This window comes from Larus michahellis, chromosome 2, assembly GCF_964199755.1.
Source record: "Larus michahellis chromosome 2, bLarMic1.1, whole genome shotgun sequence".
Taxonomy (NCBI): domain Eukaryota; kingdom Metazoa; phylum Chordata; class Aves; order Charadriiformes; family Laridae; genus Larus; species Larus michahellis.
The window spans coordinates 12673637-12696057 of record NC_133897.1 but is presented as its reverse complement, the minus strand read 5'-3'; the positions used below and the strand labels follow the sequence as shown (position 1 = coordinate 12696057).

The window sequence follows — 22421 nt, the reverse complement described above, 5'->3', positions numbered from 1 at the left end:
AAATCTGGAGAAGACAGTATAAATGCAGGTCTGAGCATCTTTTCAGTCTACATACTATACCGGCAGCATGACTGATTGCGCTACCAAAGTCCTACCCAAGGGACAGACTGTAAGGGACAGACTTGGCCTTCTTCCAGAAGAACTGTGCCCAGCAATGCCGTGGAAACGAACTCTTTGAGTAGAAAAGAGTGGAAAGTGGAGAGGGAGATCCTTTGACTACTAACAAAGCAAAATACAAAGATTAATAGCAACCTTGATGCAACACAGAAGAACAGCAACTTGAAAAAAGAAAAAAAATTGTTGAATGTTTTAATGCATTTTGAATTGTAATGAAGAAAAACATTTTACATCTAGAAACAAATTAGCAGAATAATAAAAAGTGGTTCCACATAACTTATAAATTCTTTTTTCCAAAAAGGTGGTTTTCACAGATTTAGGCAACAAAGATGTTTCATTACAGATCTTTCTGATTGCAAAGTATACACAAACTTTGTGAAAACTGATGTGCATCGCATGAGAGAAAGACATAAAAGCTTGATTTTGCCCAGTGACGAGTTTTCTGTGAAATTCTGCACAATACTGAAATTGTAACTGCAACTTTCCTCCATTTTATGAAATGCTGGACATTGTTCAGTGCTGAAAAAACACTCTTCAGAACATTCAAAGCCATGAAATGTTTTCTACATATTTAGTCACTACCACGGCTCTTGTGTGATTTGCTTCAAGGGGAACGTCAGCCTCGGCTTAACCTTCAGTACAGTATATAAAATTAAGATAAGTGATAGTTAAGTGTTTAGCTGATTAAGTATTAGCCTGCTCACAAGAACGTGGTTCTAGCACCTTGTTTGGTTGATTTTTTTTTTTTCCAAAGTTAAAGTGTGTAATCATCCTGTTCCTGGTGCCAGAGGATTGTCCCCTCTGGTGATATAAAAAGTTTGCAGCAATGATGATTAAACTGCATAGAGTCTAGTGGTCCTGCATTACATATGTATTAGAGAAGCTTAAACAGACAATTTAGTTTAGCAGGACCAAAACCAGTGACCCTCTCCCCCGCCTCAGGTAATAAAAGGACAATCATTGCTCTAGGTACTACATGCAGGCCATGCTGGAGAAACGGCTTCTACTGGCTGGAAACATTTTTCTCTTTTTTAAACAGCATCAACCTAGGTAAAGTCCTCCCTGCTATCAACTAAAAGAAAACGTTGAGTCTTTTTTTCTTAAAGAATAAAACCTGCAACCCAACAACAAATGGCTTTACCCAAGAGCTAAAAACCCAGACAAAAAGAAAAGTGAAAACAAACTTTGACACCATCCTTTAACCCTTGTTACCAGAAGACTTAAAACTCTGCAGCTGCTTTCTCCACCCTCACTAGTTTTGGTATTTTTAGGTTACTTCAGTACAATTCTGTATATTTCTTATATTAAAAAAAAAAAAAAAAGGAAAAAAGTGACAACCAGAAAAAAACCCAAGGTATCAATCTGCTATGATGACCTGTACGATAAAGATACTAACATACATTCTCCATTAAATACCTTCAGCTTCCGCAATGTGATACTTCAAACCCATTTCTAGGACCCCAGTTTCCCCATAAATTACTCAATGAAGCATTCACCATCCCATCCCATTGCACTCCAATGCGTTTATATGTTAGTTAACAGGAGAACCAGTTAACACATCTGCCTTGATGTCATTATGAACAATGCTGTACAGGACATGAGCACAGCTATAGTTGCACAAAATCACAATAATGAGATTAAAAGTTCGTAATACTTATCTTATGCCAACCCACCATAAACTCCACGATTCCCGTTGTAAGAGTGCACCCTTGGCATCCCCTCACCCTTCATCTGATACTGTGATATGTCAGACAGTTAGGGGCAGTTATCTCCCTTCAGCTAAAAAGAAGTGTCTGTCTGAAGCAGCCTTTTTGTTCTTTTAAAGATGTCAGCTGCCACCTGCATTCATTTATGTCATCAGCAGCTGTGGTGTAACACCCCACCGCCAGTGCAAAACAGGCTAAGCACAGTGAGGAGCAAAACCAGAGTGAGATCATTTGGGAGAAAGAAGGGAGACCTGTGTAAATTACCCGCTTCTGGAACAAAACAGAGACTGCAGCAGTCCTTGCCATGGCTGAGAAGAGAAAGGTGACAGATGATGTTTACTTATTGTATTGCTCCATTAGCTTTAAGTGTTAATTATCTTAAGGATCACATTTAGTATGATTGTCTTTCCTCTCATGTCAGAGATAGTACTTCAGCCAGAGACCAAAAGTGCTTTTTTCTAGGCTACAGAGAGATTCAATGCATCTTGACCAACATTCATTTTTGAGGTAGTACTCATTTAACTTTGTATTGCTGGCTCAAAATAAAAATATGGGAAGTGAACACAATTAAAAGTATGCTCACTGTAGGTATATTAAAAAAAAAAAAAAAAAGACAAAAACAACCACCCCCAAACCCACTATTTCCTTTCTGGGCAGATGACCAAAAAGAAGCAATCCTTCTTACAAAGGTCAGCTCACATTCACTGGTAAAGTCAAACTTTCATAAATGGTTTATAACAATAGCTATAAACTAAAGTGCTTCAAAATTTGCTTGACTAGATTTCAGTGATTAGAATCACAATATTCTGGATTTTTGCTAGTATGAAATGCCATGAAATTTTAGAATTACTTTATATAAGGGCAGAATGAATATTTTTCTTTTTCAAAACAACAAGTACAAAAAGCATTCCAAATGAACCTGACAGTCTACGCTTACTACAACTTGCTTGCATTTTCCTTCTCAAATCTACTATTCCTCCAGTAACCGGAATAAAAATGGAGTTGAAGTTGCACTATACTGCAGCACTAAAAAAAGTATTCCAAATCAGATGCAAACAGGAAAATGTTTACAATCGTACAGCTAGTGAAATTCACACTTCACTTCAAAGTTTTAGCCCTGCAGATTCTTTTGAACACAAGGCAGATATGTAGAGTCATGGAAAAACGTAACAGACTGCTATACACTCTCTACGTTAATTACGTAAGTTTCACATTTATGTCACAAATGTAATGCCCTACTGTGTATCTATTAAATGCTAAATAACTTATGAACATTTATGTGCTCTATGCAACAGTGAACATATTGACCAGTGGATGCCAAAATATAAAAGTTCATACACAAGACAAACTAATTTTAAAAAAATCACATTTTCTGTACAATCCATGCAAACTGTGCACAATGTGGTAACAAGAACAACATTTGCTAAAGTCTCCACTTAAGGAAGAGCTTTTACAGCGAGAGCAGACCAGTATTCAGAAAAGTCTGCAAAAGTGTAGAAGTCCATGGCAACATAAAACGCAAAAATTATTCCAGCATTTCATTTTTCTTGTAACAAAGCAGGGATGTTGATGTTCCAGCCGATAGCCTGACGATCAAATCCACATGTGAAGAGGTTACATATGGGATGGTCCTCACTCCACGCTGTGCAGCAAACCATCCTTCTGTGGCCCTGTGACAGTTCAGGAGACAGCAGTTATTACTTACGAGATGTTTTGAAAGCTTCCATGTCAACAAGTTAGCGTGACTCAAAATGCAAACTTGCTAATGCTCACGCTTTTTTTTATAAATGGTACTTGAGAATCCTAAAGGTAATCGCTACTTTCACCTGCAAGGTAAAAATCTTCATAACGATGAGACTCCTTAATGCCAGCACCGGGTCCGTAACGACAGAAGCATAGAAACAAGTGCATCAAAACTTTTACGTTTTCCAAGGTAGGTTTGCCATCTAATTACATTTTATTTATAAAAGCAACCTTAAAATATGGAACTACTTGCTGGCAACTACTTTGTTACAAAGCACAACATTAAGTGTCCATCACGTTCATAATTCAGAAAGGATAATACTACAGCAGGAGGAATGTCATGCTGAGGGAAAGCAATGACTTATCTATTGTTCAAATCCAATAGTGCCAAAAATGCCCCAAGGAGGATTCTGAGCAACTTTTAAGTTAAAAAAAAAAAAAAGTTGCCATGATTTCAGTAGTGTCAGCCTGAATGGAAATATTAAAGAAAAAAAAAAGAAAAATCAAGACTAAACAATAGACTAAAAAAAACCCTGAACTAGAAAAGAAACTAAAAAACACTAAGTCAGTCTTAAAACTCCTTCCTAAATTCTGTCAAGAGCTGCTGCACCCAAAAATGCCCATTGAAGTGGCATAATCCAATCAGCTTCACTTAGTCTGATCTGCTCCATTAGCGATGCTTGCCGTGCCAAATAGCACCACAAATGCACAACGCTTGATGGCTGCCTAAGGATGGTTTACTACTTGGTACCAAATATCAAGAATTTATGTGCATAATGCAGGGAAGAAGAAAAAAAAGTTATCACCAAGTCATACAAGGTGAGCTCACAAAACTGACCCCCACTTTTTTTCTTTTATGTTTCTTTATGTAACAAATTAAACAGTACGTAATTGAAAAAAAATTAAACCTTTTAGTGAGTCACTTCTCTGACACAATTCACATCAAGACATTCAAACCCATTTTAAATGCTCTTATACATTTTTTCCATTTCATAGAGAAGGCAGACATTAATTTCACTTTAGTAAGGAGAAAAATTATGATGAAATCCAGTCGAAACATCGTTTCCAATTCCAATAAAAAAAATTTGAAATACGTTACTTATTTGCATGTTCGTCATTTTCAATAACATTTTCAGTAACAGCAGCATATTTGTTTAGACAATTATCTTTCAGCATTTGTCCATCTTTGAAACTAGACAGACCAAATCCTAGTTTTAACCGGGTATGAAAGAAGAGCAGACATACTTTAAGGCCATAAACATTCAGTTACCTGTCTATTACTGCGCGGGAGGCGTGCCAATCGCACTCCTGACATGTCAAATAACCTAACCTGTCGGTTGTCATGCGGAAGGGCGATGATTCTTTGGCCAACACACACGTTAATCCTGCACAGAAGAGACAGAAGTAGGTTATGTACAAAACAGTGAGCCTGGCAAACAGAAATTGACAGTACGAGTTTAAACTCAGGAAAAGTGATACAGCTGAGTTTTTCCTGATTAGAATTCACAAGTGAAAAAAGAAAACAAAGTATTAAACCATTAAGGTGTTTTCTATTGTACTAGATGCTCAAACAGCCTTAACATTTGCTTCCCATAAAAAAAAAAAACAACTCAGAAAAGCAATACAATGTATTTACTGAGAATTAATGTTGACTATATCTGCATTTTATAAAACCACTTCAGATCTTTTTCAGAATCTCATAAATCTCAATTTTAATTTTAGTGACTAAAAGTAAATGTATATTCAGTGAATTAAAAAAATAACAACTCGGAGATCTGCTTACCTGTTAACTGCAGAATCTGTACGGATGGTTGCAATAGGAGACCTCATGTTTTTCAAATCCCAAACTTTTACAGTACGGTCATCGCTACCAGAAACCACATTGTCTCCCACAGTGAAAACTGCAGATGTCACAGTGCTAAACAATCAGGAGTAAAAAGAAAGATGTCAAGCTCTAAAGTTCTTTATTAAACTAGCATCTGATTTAAAGCTCTATTTTCTGTTCCTGTGTTTCCTTTAAAATATGTAACTTGCCTTTTCTTTTTTTTTCTTCCTTTTTTTTTTTTTTTTTAACCAAAGCAGCCTGAAAGATTAAGACTCCAAGTGGGTGTTTTAGAATAAAAAAATATTCTTAGAAGAAGCTGTGTCACTTCAGGTATACAGGGCTTGACCGACGCAAGTGCTAATAAAAGAAGCCAAACAGTGGACAGTCACTCTGGAGGCATCTGTCATATTCCACTGGTCCTAACATCAGCTAAACATGTCCAGTCTTGAAACCTTAATTCACTTTTGAAGTTCCATATTAATGTCCAGTAGGCTTATCAGACAACCAAAACTGAATCAGCAGCATACAGTACAATTCTTCCTCTCAAGTGTTTTGAGACAAGTAGTCAAGTTCTTTTAATTTTCATCCAAGACCTCTGTAGAACTACCTCAGGCATTCGTCGTTGACAGCACAGACACTGAGGAGATCCAAAATACCTCATGTGAGATGTAGCTGAAGCTATTTTGTACCCACACCTACACATGCTGTAATACACACACAGAGCTTCCGGTATAACTCCACTAGCAATAGCTACAGCAATCTAATAATTTCTAATTGTGACTCCTATTCCTATTTTACAAGTAGGTGAAGTCTGAGAGTCACATAAAAAAAAATGGCAAGCAGTAGTAATAAAAAGTATGGCCAGACAGTTCTTCAAATTTTACCCATTATGTCTATAAATGCACATGGGCAGCCAGAGAAAGTCTCCCAAGAACATTTCCAGCAATTGGAAGTGCAACATATTACTGTCAGAAGATACCATATACAGAATTTTATTTTAGAATTTTATTATCTTTGTATTTTATGCTTTCAGAGAACAGTATACTGCTGAGGTCAAATGACTAGTTACGATGATGAGGTAATTTTTTTAAAAATCTGTTGCCTAGTATTTTATATTAACCAATTAAATTTTTTGTACTACTATTTTCATTTTAGAACTGCATGAATTCTCAATTCAAAACCAGTTACTTTCTGACCACACAATGTACCAACAAAGTATTTTTGTCTCTCCCTAAAATCGTTAGGGAAGGCTTCTCAACGCTGTTTCTACAGATTTGATTTAATGACCTATCTTGTAACTTGGGTCATGCACATCAATTTCTTAGAATTTAGAAATTTTAATTTATGTTGTCAGTTGTTACTGTCACTTTGGTTGTTCTGCAGAAATTTGAATTCATGTCCTATCCAAGCTGCTGATTAAGATTAGCACTAGCCAGGTCACAATGGACCAGTTTATGCAAGCCTCTTAATTTAAATTGACACCAAATTAAGGTTTAATTAGGATGAAGGCCCACTTTATTCATGATACCAAGTTTCCTAATGCATTATTAGAGTGCAGCTAAGCTACCAGGGAGATGACTACAATAAGAACCAAGAGGTCTTCACCTAATCTTCTGGACTTTATGAACCAAAAGTCAAAAAGTTAAAACATACATGAAGGCCACAACCAATGAGGTCTCTTTCATCAGGCCCCTTTGCATTTGGGAAGAAAACTCATTCACGTCGTCAAATTACTGCAGAATAGGGTTGGTATGTTTTTAGCACAGAACTTGTCTTCCACCTGCCTGACCTCCATTAAACTTACCAACACCTGCAATTCTCTCCTCACTAGCTCTTTATACAAGCTGCAAATACCCCTGTAAACACTGCAAAATACTCCATACTGCTGTGACACATCTGAAAAAAAGCGTTGTTTACAGTTTTAAAATTCTCTGTTAAATCTCCATACTTTGCACATATGTTGGGAGACTTCCTTATACACAACAGTATAAGGAATTTGTCATAGAAAAGCTCCAGGTGAGTGAATGCAGAACGTTTTAGTATTCCACTGCCAACACACAGATCTGATCTCTTTTCCCATCATACATTTTATTCCAATTACAGTTGGAATATGTTGTGAAACTGTCTTAAAATAACCCCCCAATTTTGGATGCTTTTTTTCCACAACTTTAAACGCTTTACAGATTCTTTGCTCTCATATTGGTTCTCCTTTATCACTTATCACTGTCAAGCATAGTTGTTTCTTTGACTACATAAAGTTCTCTCATTCTTAGATTTATCACCTTTCAAATGAAAACTTTTGAAACTATCGCCATGCAAACAGAATGCCAACTCTAGGTTAGCTCAACTATTTCCACTCCTGTAAAAACAAGAAGACTCTCAAAGAAAACAAAATTCTTTTCTATAGTGCTTTCGGTTTAACTGTTTGTTCAGATGTTACTGGGTACACTAAGAAAAAGTTTTTACAACAAAAATGCAATGAAGTCCTGCTGTAGGTCCCTTTGGCGACTGGGCAAGTGATAGAAAGGCAAAGGGAAGGCTGATGAGCCATTTTCAGTGACATCTTTAAAGGTGTTTCATAGTCTTAGTCCTCCGCCTACCCTCCCAATAGCTCATCCCTGTAAGACACTGCAAGGATATGCACTAATTGCAAGCACACATAACTACAAAACCAGCATTCTTCATAAGCAGCTTTGAATTCCTTTGAATAAAGGCTAGATATAAAAGCACTTCTTACTGCACCCACTGTTTATGATCAAGAATTTTGGTCACAGTTTCAAAGCAAACAGTATATGGATGTACTGCATAATAGTCATAGACATTATGCTTTAAAAAAATGAAATATTACTCTTCTAGGGGAACCTACAGGTACACTTGATTCAATTCTCAAAGATATCTCATTGCCAAAATAATACTGCAAGCCTAGAAGTTTTAAGTAACTTAGTATCAAGTGTAGAAAGGCCAAAAGAAGTATCATTCTCACAAACTTGACAACTCTGGGGAGGGTCATCAGAACTTGATTGTCATGTCAGTAAAGACAGTTTTGGTTTTTTTAAGTGGAAGGTATTGAGTTGATACTTAAAAACCACATACATTTGAATTCAAGAACATGCACAACAGCACTGACTTAAGAAAAACACAAGCAAGTGCTGGGCTCATTGGTTTTCTTATACACTACAGAGCGTGCTTACTCTCCTCTGCTATTCTAATCTGGAACGTCTCTTACAGTGAGACAGATGCACCTCTTTTTTTTTTTTTTAAAGACAAAATAGCAACAAGAAGAAAGACCACTGCCTACTTATAAACTAAAACAGGATTTCAGTCCAACCAAGGAGGGAAGGTGAGAAGAAAGGAAAGCAAAGGGAAGCAAAGTCTTGGAGGGAAGAAAGAAGTTGGCAGAGCAGCCAATATACAAATAGTCTTTCAAAAGTTTGCCTCCCTAACCCACATCACAAAAATTCTTTAGAAGACTTGTTTCTGCATTTTCATGGGGCTATTTTTACTTTCTGTTTATACTAGTCCTCAGTTTGTTCTAACCCAGCAAAACCTGTGTTTAACATCCTCTGGGCTAAATTAATAAAAAGCGTCAACAAAAGATCATCAGATCCCGTGTTAATGGAATGCTAGAAGACATTAGGTTTTTAATAACTCAAAAAGATGACAGGTATTGTAGGACATTAAAAAAAAAAACTGGCAAAGAGGAAGCAGTCTCATGACACTTCAAACCGTGGGTCCCACCGGGAGTTTGGTGCGCTACAACTATTCTCCAGCAAAGCTTCAGCCTCCGCCAAACCCCAGCAAAACTCATTTATCTTGTCGTAGGGAGCAGCCGAGCGTGTACTTCCAGCTGACAGCGTGGCACTTCCTCACCACACACCGCTGCCTGGCCTCCAACATCCCGCTCCCTCCGTGGGTCTCAATCAACAGAAATTCTGTAGCGCTAGCACTCCTCATTAGGCTGAACAGATGTCTCCCCAGTCACACTGAGACACAAAACTGTTTTGCATAACAATCTGCTGAAATTTCACACGTAGGGGAGTGAAAAAAAAAAAAAGAAAAAAAAAAAAAAGGAAAGATGTTGAAAAAGTTGGACCATGAAATGCTGATGCAGAAGCCTTACTGGCAACACACCAAAACAAGAAGTTAACACTGCTCTTTCCATTTTGGTTTGCAGCTTATGCTGGGATTTATCATGGAACACTTGGAGACAACATGTTTTTGAAAAGGCATCTACTCGTAAGCATTAATCTGTGTGTGGGACAAAGTTCTGGAGAAAATGGACTACACCAGAGCTTTCAGATAAATTTGTTCTATGTACACCAAACTGTAGTTAAACAGCAAAATTTGAGGGCTCAAATATGCCTCTCTCACTTTAAGTAGTAAAATTCATGAACAAAACCTAAAGGAAGCTGCATTTGGGACAGTACTTCTTGCACAAGTTTCCTTTCTTTTAGGGGAACGAAGCGTAACCCCACACAGAGCACTCTGCAGCCTGTCAGGACGCCAGGACCTGGGTTTAAAACCTCTGGATCCGGACAACAGTTTGCCCATTTTAAATGGCGACAGCTCTGGCTCTGGGAGTACCAGGTAAGGAGCACACTAACACCTCCACGTCTGATTGTGCATTCAGGTTTTAGAAGTGCTGAAGACTGATCCCATGAAGAGCTACACATACAATTCACAACGTCTGTTTGAGGATTTATCTCCAAATATCAGCAGAACTTTTTCCTCCAAATTGAGGAACAGTAAAAACAAACCATGAAGGAATTAACACAAAACGGGGAGAGGAGGGAATTCAGAGGTAACTGTTAGCACTGAAGAGTCATTTTTTTTAGTGTTTAAGTCAACAATGTCTATTCCAGATATACGTGTTTCGTGACATTTAGAGAAAATTGCCAGTATCTCCTTTTCTGACTGTCTTAAAATAATGAAATTATACAGGATTGAAAACAATCACTAGCTTTTATGAGAATTACTCAATGGCAAGTTAGTAAATTAGTTAAGGTGCAGACATCTTTAAAGTCAATTCCATTACATTTATGATGGGATTAAAAAAGGTCCATTTATCCCTGCAGTATTGCTGCATATGTTATGTGAGCTTTACAATGACACCACGTTATAAAACGTTATGCTCTACTCAATAGGATACAAAGAAACGGCCTTCGGCTATCCTCTTTTGTGGGTCATTTGGAAAAAAATCATAGCACTTTTTAGTGCGTGCATTCAAGAATGGAATTAAGATTCTCTCCACCTACTGCAGGGAAGCTTAAAGCACTCATAAACAACTGGACACAGATTTATTGCCCACATCTTTAAAGTGACTGTCAAAACCCTAATGGCCAACATTAAGTACAGCTAAACCTCTGTTACAAACCTCATTCCCCAAAATAAAACATCTAAAGGATTATTTTTTTTCTTTCACCTACAGGGCTTTTAATTTTAAGCACTTACTCTTATAGCCTAAGGAGTAGTTAATTTTTTTTTCTTTGTTAATTAGGAAGTACTTTTTACCATAAGGAAGTTTACCATTGACAACAGAAAAGGTTCAAGAGCATAAAGGAAACAAAACTGTCAAAGAATATTATCTTTCAAATTGCTTTTTCATCATTTCGATAACTCCATGACAGTATTGTAACTTCCTTTACTTGCCAAACTATTCAAATACTGACATAAAACTAACGGTTATGGAATTAATCACTTTCCAGAACGTCAAAAGAATGGTTGCAACATGCCTCTCTCCATTGCGAAGTGTACAGTATTGGTTCTATAGTAGAGAACTTAGTAAGATGAGCTATTTAGAACTCCCGGGAATATTTCCTATAGCAAAGTCTCCTTGCAACTGATTTTCACTATAATATCTAAGAACTTTCCTTTACAGGAAGCAGGAAGCTTCAGGGAGTTTTGATTATTCTCTTAAAACAAGTATGGCAAAAAAACATTTCAGAACAGAGTAAGTCTAGCTGTCCTCACAAAAAAAAAAAAAGAGATCTGTCGTAGTTACAGGATCTCCCTAATATCAATTCTGTAACATCAGATTTTCATGCCTTCCCTCCTAGTTTAATGATAGCTTTTCTCTGTAAACATTTTAAGTTGAATGGTAGTTATTGTGGCTTGCAAACCCAGCCATGGTACATTTATATGCACATGGTAGCAATAGCCTAATAAAATCTTAATTCTTTTCTGTTTTCTTTGGAGTTATTCTTGACACATGAAAATAAGAGATGCATGCATCTACTGAAAACAAAACACCCATCGAAAACATCCAAAGAATAATAAACTTATGACCATACCACCATGAACCAACCTAAGATTCTACCAAACGGCAAACAAATATTTGTCAAAACTGGTACAAAGAGGGCCATAAGACAACCTACTTGTGGAGCTTAATAGCCAGTAACATCTTCACCTGTTAGCTTTTTATCCACTGTCACTGCAATAAACCTTACAGAAAATGGTATGCCCAGATCTATTAAAAAAAAGGAATAAATGCATATTCTTCAAGTTTATATGCGTAGATATATATATAGGTATATAAACAAAAATAAAAGAATGCTTACCAGAAAGGATAAAACATCATAGCATTTGTTTTTCTTGGTCCTTATTAGGACAAGAATTAACAACTTCAAGTTGCCTTAACAACTTTACAATTGTAAAGAACACTTCTGTATAAAAAGTTGGGTCGCAGAAAGGTTAGAATAGAAAATGGGGTATTCAAGCTGTGCAAGAGAGCAAATACGGGTAACTTGGAGGAGCTGAAGGCATATGAAACATCCTGGCCCCACTCTGTCCTGAAACAGATTCACAAAGAAGCTAACAACATGGGAAGGTAGACAAATTCAAAGCCAGGTGCTTCAGCTATCAGCTAATGAGACTGCTAACAACTCTAAGAACCCTACTGAAATCCTAACATGCACCATTACATGTATGTAATAAATGTAAACCCAAAAATTTTTGTATGTGTATGTTTAGAGGCACGAAATTAAAAAAGCTAACCCTAGAGCCTTAAGTCCAGGTGATAATCTTCATGTAAAGAATATGCACATGCAAATGTGGGATCAAAGCAGTGTTTGAAAGGCAAGTTTGAAGGCTTTTTCAATGAAATGCAAGGGATGCAAAACTTGTATTTTTAGAACTGCATCTAGATATGCTTTAGCTTCAGCAGGAAAACATGGCTGAATCAGAATACCTCACAACTACCTCATAATATTAGAGATATCTAGAATAAGACTACTTCCCAACAGGGATGGCTAATGACATTGCTGCCTGAAGAGCAGGCATTTTCCCCCGTGCCATCACGTGGTCTTTCAAGAACAAGACAGACACATAGCGGGGTATGAGGACTAAATCTTACAGAATAAAGAATCTGGGAAAACCAGCTGACCTTGGCAAACTTGAGTGTCCACGAAACTAAAGCAGTTATTAGCCTCTTGATACAGAATGCCATTTTGACATTAATTCCCAATTCAATGTCAGATTCAGCCCAGCATACTAATCGGCTGCTGCTTAAGTATTTTTAAATTTTTTTAATTCCTATTTTCCATCAGGCATAGGAGTATGAAGATGAAGAGTTGAAGAAGCAAGACATATTTGCAGTTCTTTAGTTTCAAAGTTCTATTCCAGCTCCATTCAGAGACATACAAACAGCAAATGAAGAACCTTCCTTTCTGATCTCCTATAGCCACGCAACAAGAGTGAAAGGAGAAAGCATATGCTGTATTCTGAAAGTGTTGTAAGTCACTTTGTTGATCTCTTCATCAGAAATAACATAAGATACACTTTCAGCAATTTTCTGAGCTTGCCCAGAAAGTAACACAAATATATAGATTCAACAGCTAACACACATTCATGTTTGATGCACTGGCTCAGTCTAGCTACAAAGATTAGTAAGTTTAAGAAGTCATAAACAAACTTTGCAATTTTTCTAGCTAAGTCAAATGTACCTGCTCAAATTTTTCTTTTTTTTGAAGACAAAAATGCGTTTAGTCACCATGACAAGTTGGTGCATAACTATAAACCGAGCAACCAATAAGCATTAACAAAGGATATTCACTTAAGGATTGCAACCCAAAGCTGCTCCTGAAAACAACAATTTACTCTTCGAAGGATGATATTTGCAAGCCCAGGTGTGGAAGTTCTGCACATTTTTATTCAAGCATTTCAAGAAATATGTGCCCAACCACTGTGTACCTTTGACTGTCACTAAACAAAACAAAACACTTTAGTATCTAGCAACTAACTCTTGAGTTGCCCTTAAGCATCAACATACTACAAATACATACCAAAAGCAGCTTATGGTTTAAAAGATGTACACGAACACACTAGCTAATAAGCATTCTGTTGCCAACAGGGTATTCAATTATTTCCAGTGTTACCAAATTGTCAGAACTAACGCATAAAATCTGTAAAGTACTTGACTGGACCTCTACAGACTAAGATTTTTTTTTTTAAGCTACAAATGCTAAAGATGTCCAATACAAACACTGTAGAAGGCTCTGCACATCAAGAAAGAGCTCAGCACACGCAGAGTACCTGAAGAGACATGAAATCTCATCAAGTACACATGCAAGAGAATGTCAGCGCCAGAGCTGTTCAACTAGGTCACCAGGTTGGCAAAAGAATGACCTTCAGAGCCCTGGACAAGATGGCTGTGCAGGGGTTGGCAAACAAAAGCAGGAGCGAAGCTGGAATGAAAATTGCCAGGTAGATGTTCAAAGCGTTTTGCTCTTCAGAGCACCACCTTAGTTCAACTTGAAGAGTTCTAATCAATAACCTCTAAATGCAATAATTTCTCAACAGGAGAACAGCTAGTGCTATACATTATCAAACGTATTTTAAAGCAGTATCTGCTGGAAAAAAGGTGTCGGAATTTGAGTCCCCAATATAATTTTTGGAGGCTTTCACTCAGGAAGTCAATTTAATTAACATGCAACAAGTGTCTGGATGATAATATGAATGTAACCTTTTCCCAAGGCTCTGTTAAACGCCTCACAGAGGGATGTGACTAACAGCATTAGTAATATAAAATCCTACTGGTGTGTGCACAGGATCGGACAAAGTTTTACATTTAAGCAAAAATCAGTCTTATTTCCACACCATTTCTTTATTTTTTAATCAGCAGAGAATAAGTAGTGAGACGAACTGGGGGTATGGTAAACCTAAAAGAAAATGTGACAAGATATTTTTTATCACTATGCGAGCAGAGCACAGGCACATAAGTCACGACACTGAAGTGAAACAGCCATTTATAAGAAAAATGTAAACAAGCAATGTTTACAGATTTGGAAGCTTCCCAAGGAAGATGCAACTTCGAAAAAGACCTGAATGTACTTTGCAGACTCAGACACATGCAGGCTTGAAGTGCAGCAGTACTAACAATGCACTAAACCTGGTCTTTGGATACATAAATGTCAAAATATATCGCAAAACACACTCTGAGGCAAAATAGGTAACTTATAAAAAAAACCTAGTAATTTGCAGAGAAAAAAAATATAGGAAACTTCTATCATCACCTAAGTATCTATTAATATAGGAAACAAAGCTCTTCAAGATAAAATCCAGCAGCTAGAAATGAAGCTATTCAAGGGAGGCACAAAAAGTTTAACAGGGAGGTTAACTACACACTGAGCAACATACAGGATTTACCAAGGGCTAAGCTGAAATCCTTATCGTTGGAACAACCTAATATACAGTTGGCAATTCTTCTAAAATTACCTCCTAATTCAAAACAGGCATCAATGCATGAAGCTTGAGACAGATATGCTGATCACAGCAGATTCCTTCTGGCCTTACTGGAGGATAATTTATTTTCTTGGACTGTCACAGTAGTAGACAATAAGAAGTATTCTACTTTTAATAAAGCGAGCCACCATATGCTCAGAACACCAAAATAATAGGTGATTTCTTAGTCTACCTACTTGAAATACAAATAAACTCTCATAGCTGGTACATATACACCTGTTTTGACAGAACATCACTTTATGGTACAAGGCAATGCACAGCAACTGCTTTCCATTTTCAGATGTCAATTAATTTTATAAAATCATACTCTGCATATAACAGGATACCTTAGCCTCACAATCCATCAGCATCATTCTGTTACATTTTTTACAAGATAATGTGCCATTTTGACTAAATCTTAAATCTAACTCACTAAGGCTACTGAAAAGGAAGTTGAAATTACACTATCCATGAATGTCTTCAGTACACAAGCAGACAAAAAGTGTAACATTGCAGTGAACAAAAAAACATGCATTTCCGAGTAGGTTTAAAGCCTCAATCCCCTCTCTCACATTCCCAAAACAGAAAACTGCTCTTGGTGGCAGGAATCCCACGTCAGATGCAAAGCTTCAAGAAGCAGAGGCCGTCTGCTCCACTCCCCCTCTAGGGTCGGGCCCCACAAAGCCCCCAGCCCCTCTCTGTGCGTGGGACCACAGGCGTGACACTCTGCGGGAAGGCTGCATCACTCCGGCCAGGAGCCTTCGTCAGCACTGACCTCGCTCTTCAGGGTCCGGTTTAGTTCTGTTGTGCAAAGCACTCAGCCCCAAGAGGAGCTTTACAGCATTTGAGACAGAAGGGAGCGCTGGGCAGGGTCAAACGGGGTGTGAGGGACCAAAAACTTCAACTCTGAGCCATGCATCTCTGGGATTCGGTGATGGTTTGGATCCCTTGTGAGGAGTATCAGGATTTTGGGGGCTACAACACAATAAACTGTGTGTTGGCCTCATGATTGAGATGTTTGGCATCTAATTATATCAGTTTAGCGCATTAGGAGTCGATCTGGTGAAATACAGAGGGGAAAAAAAAATGCTGCTCTATGAGCTCTAGACAGCTATTCATCAGGTACTACTACTTAGCAAGAGGCTGTTAAAACTTACGGCTGAGGACTTTAAATTATCAGCACTAATAACTGTAACATCCAATTTACAGAACCAATTCCAAGAGCCTGTCAAAATATTAAAAACTTGGCAAATTAGTCATACAGATATTCAGGAAAGCCAAAAAAAGTCTTCTGTATTTGTATTTTCCAGTCAACAGATAAACCAGTTTCTTCTATGCTGCTTAATGTGAGAAGATTGTTACATGTTGATTCGAGAGTAGTAGTTTAAAAATATTTTGCTAATAGGCAGTACAATAGTGGACCAAAAAATAAAATCCCTCAAAGTATGTCTTGACTGCAAAATACCAAGCTCCTGTCTTCCCCTCTGACTTCATTCCTCATAAAATACTTGTTTTCCATAACAGAATCACCTCTTCAACAAAACAGAGAGCTGAACAACCTTAGCCATTGAACAGTAAAGTCAGTTTTGAGATTCTTAGAAGTTAGAGTGTATTTGATGAAAAAGCCTTTGTCAACACTAAAAACTCATACATTCAAAGAACAAAATGGAGACAGACAATACAAGACACAAACACAAATATGAAGACAATTAAAAGCTGGAATAAAAGTGACCTAAGAGGTTGCTCAAGGTCTATTCCATTCATAAAAAAATAAACTTCCTGATAGTTTATAGGTCTCAGTGATAAAGGCCAAAATACCAACTAACAGCTTTTACAGTATGCACCATCACCCCACATCAACATCATTTGGTCAGCACACATATGGAAAAACACTAATGTCAATCACGGTCCTTTCTCTGAAAAAATGTCCTGGGACAAAGCAATTAATTAGCTCAGAAAAAAATGCAAGCACCAGTGGACACAAAGACTTCCAACTTTTACAAGTCATTCTAGAAAAAGCAACAGAAGAGTGCAAAAATTATGGCATGAAACAATTCCAGGATGCAGGCCATAAAACTAAGCTTACTCTTCTATCAGCAGAAGATGGCTACTTATATGGGATGATTGTCGTTCACCAAATAATTTATCAAGCTGAGGAGTCTGGGGCAGGGTGGGGCTTGAAAGGTTTTACTTTATATATAGGTTAGCCAACAGATGGAAAAATGAGAAAGTGGATACTGAAACTCAGTTTTAATGCAATAGATATTTATGGGTTTTGTTTTGAGCTAGGATTAACAATCATCTTTTATTCTGAAGAAGGGAGGTGAAATTTGTTTCTGAAACAGTCAAGTTCAAACATTACAAAATCTTTAAAAAAAGATTCACTTCCTTGGATAAAGTATTTCCAAGTTACTCCTGCATTTCCCATGTATCAAAGCTCTGATTAACAGATAGGTAAGTCAACACTATAACACAGATTCATGACTACGTTTGCCCATATTCAACAGTAGCCACTATAAAAACGTAAAGCCTAAATCAGTAACTAAAAATGTTACACCAAAACCACTGTTTTGACAGAACATGGTAATCAGTGTCCTTACTTTAATTTCTTATTTTATGTACAAATTAGAAGCTTTAGAAGTAAAAATTAATCCTGCCTTTCCCCCGTCCGCAACTGGTTCCAAAGAAGTAACCTTTATTTCACACACAGTATCATGACAAGCAGAGGTAATCTGCTTGATCGACTTCATTACAGCAATACCCCTAAACTACGGGCATAACCAATGCCAAAACCAACCTTATACCTTCAATTACCTTTAACTGTAAGAACTTTTACCTACACTTACTATATAAGCAATATTACACCAAGAGCCCTGGCTGCTGTTTTGGAAATTAAGTACTGCTGTGTTACATTTGAAGGAGGACAGTTAGGGGTTTCTGTGAAAATCAGCCTCATAAAACAGGGGAATGAACTTAGTACCTCAAAAAGAGCACAGGAACAGTTTTGTTCAGATTAGCAACTGGATACATTTATACTTTTGGAACTTGTAAAAACCTGTGAAGGAACTGTCACTTACTCTGTGTGGCCCTGAAAGACATTCACAGAATGGATAGAAGGATCTCTGAAATCCCACAGACGGAAGGTTGTATCGCGTGATGATGTCACCACAAGACGTTGGGTGGGATGTGTACAACAATGTGTTAGCTCTTGGTCATGCCCTACAATCACAGATGAGAACATGTAAGGTAATGAAAATAAGACTTTTCATTTCCACATACGCTTGGAATGAAATGCTGATGACTTATTTTTCCCCAAACAGCAAAAGAAGAATAATCATTCTGAACTCTAATGTTACTACTGCTGTTAAAGTTTAGAACTATATTTAAAAGCAAAAAAAAAAACCAAACTTCACACCAATATTAAGTAGCAAATTGCTACTTAATATGCCATGAACAGAGCAAAAACACTTTGCAAGAAATAAAATTTGGCTACAATCAGTTTAAAAACAACTACTTCATAGGATATATCACAAGCTTAGAAGAACACAAATTCACACTCAGAGGATTAATAAGGTTGGAATTTTAGAAACCATTATAATATTGAGCAGCAGCTCAAGTTTTGTACACACTCACACCGTAGTCCAGAGAAACAACTTGCTTTCCCCTATGTGTTGATATCTACAAATAATCCCACATATAAAAATACACACTAATTTATCTTTTTGTGAGTGAACAGATACCTGTAAGGGAATGGACAAGTTCGGAAGTCTCTACATCATACAGATTTGCTGTCCTATCCCACGATGCTGTCACAGCTTGCTTCCCCCCAACAAGCCAGTCGGCTGCTATGACCACTCCTTGATGGCTTTTGAGTGAAGTTAATGGGGCTCTGACAGTGGGACAGTCACTAGAACCATCTCCATCCCCATCAGGTTCATCTTTATCTGAGAACTCAACTTCATCTTCTCCAGACATTTGCTGTAGAATGCAAGCAAAAAACCCAAATTCAGAATAAACAGGAAGGAACGTCTCTAAAGTTACATTTCACAGTGTAAATGCTTCCCAATCCCCTTAATGTAAATGTGAGTGGGTAACTTAAGTCTGCAGAATCTAGCCTATTCAGGTATTCACTATCAAAAATTTAGCTGATGAAATAATACCAGTGAGTTCAATGCGGTTTTAATAACTACTTCATTTAAAAAAGTCCCTTCTGAACTGTTTAGCTCGGAGTATCTGTCCCCTTTACTACCTGGTAAGTCTTTTCATATTCCCCTTACTGTATTATCCTCGAGTTTCGTTGCAGCACATTTACCAAGGGACTTTTTTTCCTTTCAGTTTTTAAGGATAGGAAGCATCTAACAGGACACTGACTGTCTTAATCTTTGGGAAGACAATCATTTACAGCCGTATTTTTACCCATTAGAATCAAAATCACGACACCAATATTTGTCTGCTGGTCAATACATAGTCATCATGCACTGCTGATGTAAAACTGGATGCAAAATAAATTATTTTGCGATACCATGAAGCACCAATCTCTGAATCCTATTTCACTTATGCAAGACATGCTTTTCTTTCCTGATATTTGAATGTGAAAGAGATGACATTTGTACTGTTCTTTAAAAAAGGAAATGCCAAATCAAATAAACTGAATCAAACATTTTCCATTCAGAAATCTATCTCACGTTATACAGCTATCTCTTGCCCCTACTCAGCTTACTGAGAAGCTCATGCTGGAAACTACGTTTGTCTTCACAATTTAGTAAGGGTGCTTTTAAGTGAAATACAGCATTTAACAGTCTACAGTAAATACCGACTAAATAAAAGCCTAGGGACAACATCATCAGATAGTGTGATGAGTGCTGGCAAGGGTCGATTAGAAATCGATAAAGATACAATAAAATAAGTGCCAAAAATGCAAGTCTTTGCCAATCAGTTTTCAATTCGTAGCAACCATAGCTAACACAGGTGCCTCAGTAAGTTAAGCTGCAAGAATTTAACTCGTTTAAACAGAACTCCATTATTACTTATGATTTGAATTATTACAAAACATTTTACTCAACAGTTCGTTTACTTCCATGTTTATTACCTTGAATAAGAAGTCAATTACCATACTTGCAGCTGCATATTCTGTTCTGCACCACAGATCTTTGAAAACACGAAGTGAGTCCTTTTCGAAAGGCTGAACTATATCTGTTAAACTAAAATCTTAAAATCCCACCTTTTGCAATCCTGAAATCATGTAATTTTTTTAATTATGTATAAATTTAACATTCAGCCTTATCATAAAACCTGTATCCAATGAAATTGCTGTGCAATTAGTTTAGTTGCAGTAAGTTGATTACTTACATTGCAGTCTGCAGTTGGCTGAGGTGTAGGCAACTGTACTATGTATCTCCAGATGTGAGCTGTCTGGTCTCCAGATGCTGCACAGGGGGAAGAGGGGTAAAAAAAAAAAAAAGATATTAAATAAAAGCATTTCCATGAACAATAAAAACAAGCTTTAACATTACATTTGGCAACAGTATGAGTTGCATCTTTTTCTAAGAGATACCATTATGACCTTTTTGGTAAGTGAGTCTCAACATCAATGGTTACTTTCCTGGCTTTAAAACTGATAAGAACATAACTCGTTATGCAAAATTAATCATTCCTACAGTGAAAACATCCACTTAAACACTACCTATCAGAACATGAATATCACTGCTGTTCTAATATGTAACATTTGAAGAAGGCATTTAACACATTAACAGGTGCCATCCTTCATTTGCTGTTTCTCAAATACTGGGAATGTTCTTCATTCAATGACGTCTTCCATTAAACATTTTTTTGTGTAGTTTTAATGAGAAGACCAAAAAGAGCGAGTGTGAAGCTATTATGCTCCTGCCTTAAACAAATCAGCTTAACTAGCACCAGTTTACAGCTCAGGAGGTACCATCTGATTTTAGACTTCATTTGCTTTTGAAATAGACTTATCTATTACCAACTAAGGAGAAACTCAAGCCTCTCCTTGTTATGGACAGAACAAACATGCTCTAATACCTACGGGTACGGTGCTGAGAGCTCTAGATTGAGAAGAAAAACAGTCTGTTGTGAGTACGGATAGATCTGGCAAGTTCAATGTACATGAAAGCACTCGGAAAAATCTCTCATAGAATAGACCAAGTAAGAAGGCTAGAAGAAAGGTCAACCTTGTATTATTTCTGGTGTCAGTATTCTGGATCAGGGAGGAAGATTTTTTGATTTTAATCAGTGCTAAATCAATCAAGTAACACTAGAGAACAGGTCCCCTGAAAACTTTCAGTGGAAATACCTTGTAGAACTACCTCTCAGAAAAATAACAGAACAAAAATCTACCTATGGCAGCTTTTGTTCAGTTGTTTTGGTTTCTGTAAGTCAGAGAAGGGTCCTGCCATAACATCCAGTAGCTCCTTCAGTACTCTAGTGAATCCCATCAGGCCCATGGACTTGTGAACATTCAGCTGATGTATGACTCTAAGTGTCTGGCTTGGAGCAGGTAAGCAGAAATGACAATGACATGAAAACACAGATGGAAAGATCTAGCTCTAATTTGTTATGCCTTAAAATACAAAAATAATTCAATCAACAGGGATACTGACAAAGCAGGAGGGAGACACACTACAAGCAAAAAGAAGCTAGCAAATTACGCTTATTTTTCCATCATGATTAACATACTCAGCGTATGAAAAAACTTTACATACCTGTAAGAGCCACTTGCTCAGTTGGGTGAAACTTTATGGAATTTACTGTGGGAAACAAAGCAAAGTTTTACGCTAGTAGACTAGAAGAATTATTTCATAATGTTTTATCATTAAAAGCACTGGAAAATCAGAAGTCCAGTTTTAAGTAATTTTTTTGTAGCATAGTAATCTCTTGGGTAAGATAAAGTAGAAAGGAATTTTATTTGAGTACATAAACCTATGTAGTATCAAGGAAAGCAACTATAGTTGATTATAGACAATACACACTTTCTAGCAAGTTATTTCCTGAATCTAGTACAAGTGTTTCACATTATAGAGGATAAACAAACTACATTCAAAGAATCACACGTAAGCTGACAGGAGATAATGCTCTGGACTTCCATAAAGAGAATTTAAGTATTCATAACTACTCCTAACATAATGAAAACTTACTATACATGACCATCAACTTTCTGATTTTTACTTAAGATTGCAAGAACAAATGCCTAAAAACCTAATGCAAATAATACAAATTACATTTCAGTCCTGCAATCATATGTAATCAAAACATGATTGTTTTAAACTAGACCTGAAAGAATTCTATCAGCCTAC

General features: G+C 37.0%; 1 protein-coding gene across 2 annotated transcripts in view; it reads right to left on the bottom strand.

The window, feature by feature from the left end:
• Positions 1-279: 279 nt before the first annotated feature.
• The window catches only part of WDR37 (WD repeat domain 37), a 46234-nt gene continuing 24092 nt past the window's right edge, over positions 280-22421 (bottom strand). For both annotated transcript variants that reach the window (XM_074574182.1, XM_074574184.1), the window contains 7 exons: positions 21831-21875; positions 20458-20534; positions 18849-19086; positions 18186-18327; positions 5350-5484; positions 4837-4951; positions 280-3493 (listed from right to left, as the gene is read on the bottom strand). In XM_074574182.1, the coding sequence (XP_074430283.1) occupies positions 3362-3493; positions 4837-4951; positions 5350-5484; positions 18186-18327; positions 18849-19086; positions 20458-20534; positions 21831-21875 (884 nt within the window). In that variant the 3' untranslated portion in view covers positions 280-3361. The remainder of the gene's footprint in view (positions 3494-4836; positions 4952-5349; positions 5485-18185; positions 18328-18848; positions 19087-20457; positions 20535-21830; positions 21876-22421) is intronic.